General features: G+C 41.3%; 1 protein-coding gene across 2 annotated transcripts in view; it reads right to left on the bottom strand.

Moving 5' to 3' along the window:
• Positions 1 to 1,295: 1,295 nt before the first annotated feature.
• LOC136755257 (alpha-2-macroglobulin) overlaps positions 1,296 to 6,000 on the bottom strand; it is a 52,422-nt gene continuing 47,717 nt past the window's right edge. For both annotated transcript variants that reach the window (XM_066711731.1, XM_066711736.1), the window contains 5 exons: positions 5,710 to 5,800; positions 4,006 to 4,074; positions 3,226 to 3,331; positions 2,551 to 2,592; positions 1,296 to 1,933 (listed from right to left, as the gene is read on the bottom strand). In XM_066711731.1, coding sequence (XP_066567828.1) covers positions 1,905 to 1,933; positions 2,551 to 2,592; positions 3,226 to 3,331; positions 4,006 to 4,074; positions 5,710 to 5,800 — 337 coding nt within the window. In that variant the 3' untranslated portion in view covers positions 1,296 to 1,904. The remainder of the gene's footprint in view (positions 1,934 to 2,550; positions 2,593 to 3,225; positions 3,332 to 4,005; positions 4,075 to 5,709; positions 5,801 to 6,000) is intronic.

The following is a 6,000-nucleotide window of genomic DNA, read 5'->3' as shown; positions in this document are numbered from 1 at the left end:
TGGGCCTCCATGGATCGGACTTGTTTGGCCAGCACATCCCACAGATGCTCGATTGGATTGAGATTTGGGGAATTTGGAGGCCAAGTCAACATCTTGAACTCGTGATTCATCAGACCAGGCCACCATCTTCCATTGCTCCGTGGTCCAGTTCTGATGCTCACGTGCCCATTGTAGGCACTTTCGGCAGTGGACAGGGGTCAGCATGGGCACCCTGACTGGTCTGCGGCTACGCAGCCCCATACGCAACAAACTGCGATGCACTGTGTGTTCTGACACCTTTCTATCAGAACCAGCATTCACTTTTTCAGCAATTTGAGCTACAGTAGCTCGTCTGTTGGATCGGACCACACGGGCCAGCCTTCGCTCCCCACGTGCATCAATGAGCCTTGGCCGCCCATGACCCTGTCGCCGGTTCACCGCTTTTCCTTCCTTGGACCACTTTTGATAGGTACTGACCACTGTAGACCAGGAACACCCCACAAGAGCTGCAGTTTTGGAGATGCTGACCCAGTCGTCTAGCCATCACATTTTGGCCCTTGTCAAAGTCACTCAGATCCTTACGCTTGCCCATATTTCCTGCTTCTAACACATCAACTTTATCAGTGTCATTCACTTCACCTGTCAGTGGTCATAATGTTATGGCTGATTGGCATATATATATATATGTGTGTGTGTGTGTGTGTGTGTTTGTGTGTGTGTGTGTGTCTGAAATTGGTACTGTGATGATGCAGGTAGTGCGCTCATCACAAATGTGGCTTTAATTATATGCATTTAAATCATAATCATCCAAAGGAGCTCTACAGCGGCATAGCGAGGGGGAGAAGGGAAACATTTGATTTAGTTGTTTACATCTGTAACGGGGTTCTATACATATACACATCCAATTCATACCTGTTGTCATTGCTCCGCGGAGGCGCTCTGCTTGTTCTTGAAGTTGAACGCAGAGGGAGAGCGGGGATTGCAGTTCAAGGGGGAGTGTAAACATGTGGTGAAATGTTATTGAAGGTTCAGTGATTCCTTGGTTTGAATACAGTGCTAATATTTCTGTGTATTTGTACAGTGCAACTGGTGTAAAGTAAGTACATGCATTAGTTTGAAGTAAGCATGCTGTAGTGTCTGACAGTGTGTGTCGGTGCTTGTCATAGCAGCTGCGTGATGTCACCCTGTGCGGTGGCGCACTAAACACACTTATGAAGGAACCATCACCTACATAACATGAGACTAAGGTTTTTATGTATGTGTTTAAGTATTAATAGAGATGTGGTGATTTAGGATACATATGCAATTGTGGAAAATTCATTTTGATAACTTTATTTAAAGTGTTTGTTTGTATGTTTATTTCTGGCCAGAAAATGTCTTTGTTTATTTTGAATCCCCCCTGTTTTTGTGTTTGGGTTTCTGTGATGGTGAACCCAAAGTGGGAGGACCTGCTCACACCAACTTTATAAAGCTGTGTCTGTACTAAAAGGAGGTAGTCTAGTTTGATGTCAGAGCTTGAGATGGTGGCTGCTGTGAGGTTAACCTAAAGTGTTCACTTTATACATTCTGATATTGATCTTTTTTAAACATCTCCAATTCAGAGGAACTGCATTTCTTATGACAAGACTTTATTATTTTGTTGGTGTTTTCTACTGTGTTAATCTACTCTGTGGAATGCTGCCCTGTTAGTAATACAAATATTTTATTTAGGACCATGATAGTTTTCAATTTGATTTCTTCCAGTTAAGAAATTACCTTTTTAATGTTCCATTCACTAAATGAGAAAACTCGGATTGTGTGGGTCTGTGGTGCATTGTAGGGATTTTATACAGATACGGAATACATAAGACATTCAGTAAATGGTAGATTGTCAATCCTCGGCTCCACACCATCGCTGAACATTTTCCGCAGTCCGTGTTTTGGTTTTACACTTCATTGATGTCTTCTCCATGATCTGCAACAGAAGCACAGATGCAATATCAATAAAGTGATCGGAGATATTTAAATCAATCACATTAAAACCCCTTTTGGAACTGAAGGGATTGGAGTTTAGACAGTGACCTAATTATTATTCCAGAACATTGTGCTAATGATTTGTCAGGCCCAAATGAGAGAGCATTGAGTTTGGAGAGGGTGGTCAGCTGATCTACTTGAGAGACACATGCGTGTTCAGGTTCATGTCCTGCAGTATCTCTCTCCTCCAGACACTGCTCTCACTGCTCTACAGCTGTCAATCATTCAGTTTAATCACCTTTTCAGCAGCCATGACCCCTGCATAATAGGTTCTATCTTTCCAATTTTAAAAAGAATTGTGAACAAGGATAGGCAATGCCTGTGACAGGAATTGATTCTTAGGTTTTTCTGATTGGTCTGTAATGAAAATCCTCAAGCTCTTTCCTTTGAATAAGTTTCCTTCTGACCTGTATGCCGTGCCTCTGCAGCAGCAGCACCGTATAGTATAGATGGCACAGTCCTCCTTCTTTGCTAATGTATTATACTAATAAAAATAATGCAGCAAATTATTGAATTATAAAAGTGAACTTGAGGGAATCACAGATAGTGTGGGCTTACCATCAAGACATGGAGAGGTGTATTCAGATACAGCCTGCTCACCTACAAGACATAAGGACCACACTGTGATGGACAGAATCATATGAAATGAAATGTACACAGCCTCCTGAGGGATACTTACTATTCAGCTTTCCAGTATTCATGTTTTAGAAGAAATACAATATTAACATTTAAAAATAACCTCCATCTACCTGTAATAGGTGGTACCAAAGAACATGTGATATAGAGATGCTGTTAAATATATTGCAAACTTAGATGAACTATTAGCAGTATTTTAATGAATAACTTTTTAGGGAATAACTATTTGCAGTTGTCCAAATGTAGTGTAATGAACTGGGACCAGGTTCTGCATGATGTGAAAGTATAACCTCTTCAGTGCTGAAGATGCCATTTACCATTTACCAGTGCCATTTACAGATGTGGACAACTGAAGAAGGGGAGCCAGTCCGGTACCATACTGTTCTGGCTGTGTCTTTGATCCCAATCTATGTATTGTGCTCTCATCTGTGTTCTGCATTCGGCTCCAGCACAGTTTAGAAATTGTCAACTAAGGATGCCCAAGGAGTGGACATTTCATAACCAAACAGATGTCCTTCCAATTCATCTACTCACTACCACTTTCTAATGCATAATGTCATCAGTTCACTGGACCTCTTGTTAATTAAATAGTCTTACTGGTCTGGTAGTAGTCATAGATCTTGATCACAGCTGGTTTGAGGTTCTTCACTGGGTGAGTCCGAGTCATGCTGATGTCAAAGTGATGAGGTTCTCCCCTTTTTAGCTGTTAAGAGATGGCCATGTACTCTGATTTATGGACATTAGTGCATTTCTGAAAATTAAATCAGTGCTGACAATATATTGTTGTCAGAGATATGACAATATGTACAGCTGATCATGGATCCATTTGGTAACAATACAACATCTTCACCCATGGCATCTCTAACAATCCATTACCAATAAAGCTTGTCCCTTTCCCTTTGGTAATTGCTGGAAAGAGTATAGTATATTCCAGTTATAGTAAACATTAGGGCTACCACTTTACCTTAACTAATTTCAGTTGATGGGAGATTTCCATGGCTGAATGAGTGATGAGGAAAAAGAGCCTTTGACAAACGAGTATAGTTCAAAGATTCGTCATTTCTAACCTTCATGAATCACCAAATAACAGTCAAGGATTCAAATGAAAGGTGTAAAGATACTTTAGACTTCAACTGTGTGAGCTTAAAGTTATAAGATGGTAACACAACCGCATACATTTCTTCAGGGACAACACTATTTTTTGTGATATGAAGTTCACAGTCAACCTCTGCTGATGATATTTTATACTGTGAAGGTTTGTAGATTTGTTCTGTATAGTATTAATTTACAGTAATAACCCAAATCATTTGAATTAGTAGTTTTTATGAGTGAACCACAAATAATTAAATTAAATTCCTTGCAAACTTAGGAACTCACCCCATCCAGATACAGAATCACATGTCCGTCTTCTTTGTCGATGCGCTTCACCAGCTCTTGTGCTCCCAGCTGTGGGGTAGGGGGGGTAGGGACATGCACAGTGCAATCAGTACAGGTATAGCAGCACTACTGCAGCTAACAATGCAGACCTACAGGGATGCTGTTTGTCGCAGGAGTGACTACTTATATCCCACTGTCTGGGCACCTTCTTTGTTATTTGAACACGGTTTGCATTTACTTGTTTTGTTATTGAAGCACTTACATACTTATGTTTTTTAACATTCTTTTTTTCATTATGTCACATTTGATTGATCACTTTTTTTTGTGCACAGACAGGACTTGTGGATAGTCTTGGTTGTGAAGAACTGCATTTCTTTCCCTGTGTGTCTGTGTGAACAAGGTCACTGTCTCACTGTGCTACGGTACTGTGTTAACCAGTTTTCACCAGTAATTTGGGCTTGATACATCGTACAAACCCCCCTTATATTAAACATTACATATGCCTTACATTTTCCCTGGTTTAACCATATGTGGGTTTTCCTAACGAGTTGTCAGGCAGAAACCGAACTTGCACTCATCATGGGACAGACATGTGGGCCTGTTATCTTTCTCTACTGTCTGGTCTGTATACATGTGTCTGTTTGAAACTGTATCTTGGGAGAGAAACCTCACGAAGACCACCTCCATGTGTCTTTCTTCGCCAAGCTTGTGCGAATAAACTTTCTGATCAACACTCAACACTTTCTCTCAGCCTGTTTTATTATAAGGAAAATTTTCACAAAGAAGTTTGATTCAACAGTTGTCAGGCAGGCAGAAATTACAGAAGGAAGATGCTACAGGATCACACAAGAAGTGCCTTGGGGACATTGAACGCAAGGCTGAACTCTGCGACGCTAGAGTGGAAAGCCTGGGGAAAACCCGTAGAAAGATGGAGAAGTGCTGACACATATTAAACCTGATTCTTAGCCCTTTGATCTCCCAATATAATAGTGTTATTCTTGTGCTGTTCTTTCTACTTGTACTGGACAGTCATTTTTTTTATTTACATGGGGTTTTAGTCTTTTAATATTTTAATCAGGGCCTGTTTTTAACTTTTTAAGATTGATGGTTTTATAGATTTTACCCGCTATATGGAAGAGAGGCTTGCTTGGTAATGTGTGGAATAAACCAAATTGCATTTTATTTTATTCTAGAGAAGCCATGCAGGACCACCTTTGTTTGCATGTTCCTGATGCACATCGCTCCTACCCCCTTTCTGGCCCTGGATGTGTATTGCCGGCCTACAAGCTGATGTGGTTTTACTAATTCTTTTTGTAACGTACCGCGGGGCATGGGAACAGGGGGACCCAGTTGCGGTGCGTGGTAGAGGTGATCAGACAGGTGTGGGTCGTATACCGGCAGAACAGGGAAATCAAGGGCAAGGCAAAGACGTGGTCGTGGTCACAGGCAAGGGTCGGGCGATCAGGCAAACAGAGTCAAGAGGAAAGTCCAAGGTCATAGTTGGTAGGTCAGGCAAGGAATCCAGGGAACAAGGCAATAACAAGACAGGGGGAGTAACACTCGGCGATGCCACCAGGTGGTGAAACATATGCTGTCTTGTCTCTGAGTGTTGGCCTCTGGTGCTACTTCCCACTTTCACAAAATAACTGACCTAGGTAGAAATCTGATCTTAATTAAATGTTTTAGTGGGTCACAGTAACTCACAGGCATTAGAGGTGTCTCTTTAAAGATGAATCCAGAGAGGAGTTTGAAGTTCAGAATGACCATGTTGGTGTTTTCCCTTGGGCCGGTGTACCTGTTGGATCAGAGTAACACAAACAATCATAAAGAGCTCACTAGCATAGTAAGTAATCACTGAAAGGGCTCATTCCATGTCAGCTCAACCAGAACTCAAGTTTTTTTTTTCCAGGCCAAATATTTAAGTTGGGCCTTAAAAGGTGACCTTTTTTTTAAATGTGATGGACATACGAATAAGAATTAGAATGTCAGGACCCC

Source organism: Amia ocellicauda, chromosome 1, assembly GCF_036373705.1.
Source record: "Amia ocellicauda isolate fAmiCal2 chromosome 1, fAmiCal2.hap1, whole genome shotgun sequence".
NCBI classification, from domain to species: Eukaryota; Metazoa; Chordata; class Actinopteri; order Amiiformes; family Amiidae; genus Amia; species Amia ocellicauda.
This window is presented reverse-complemented; position numbering and strand designations above follow the sequence as displayed.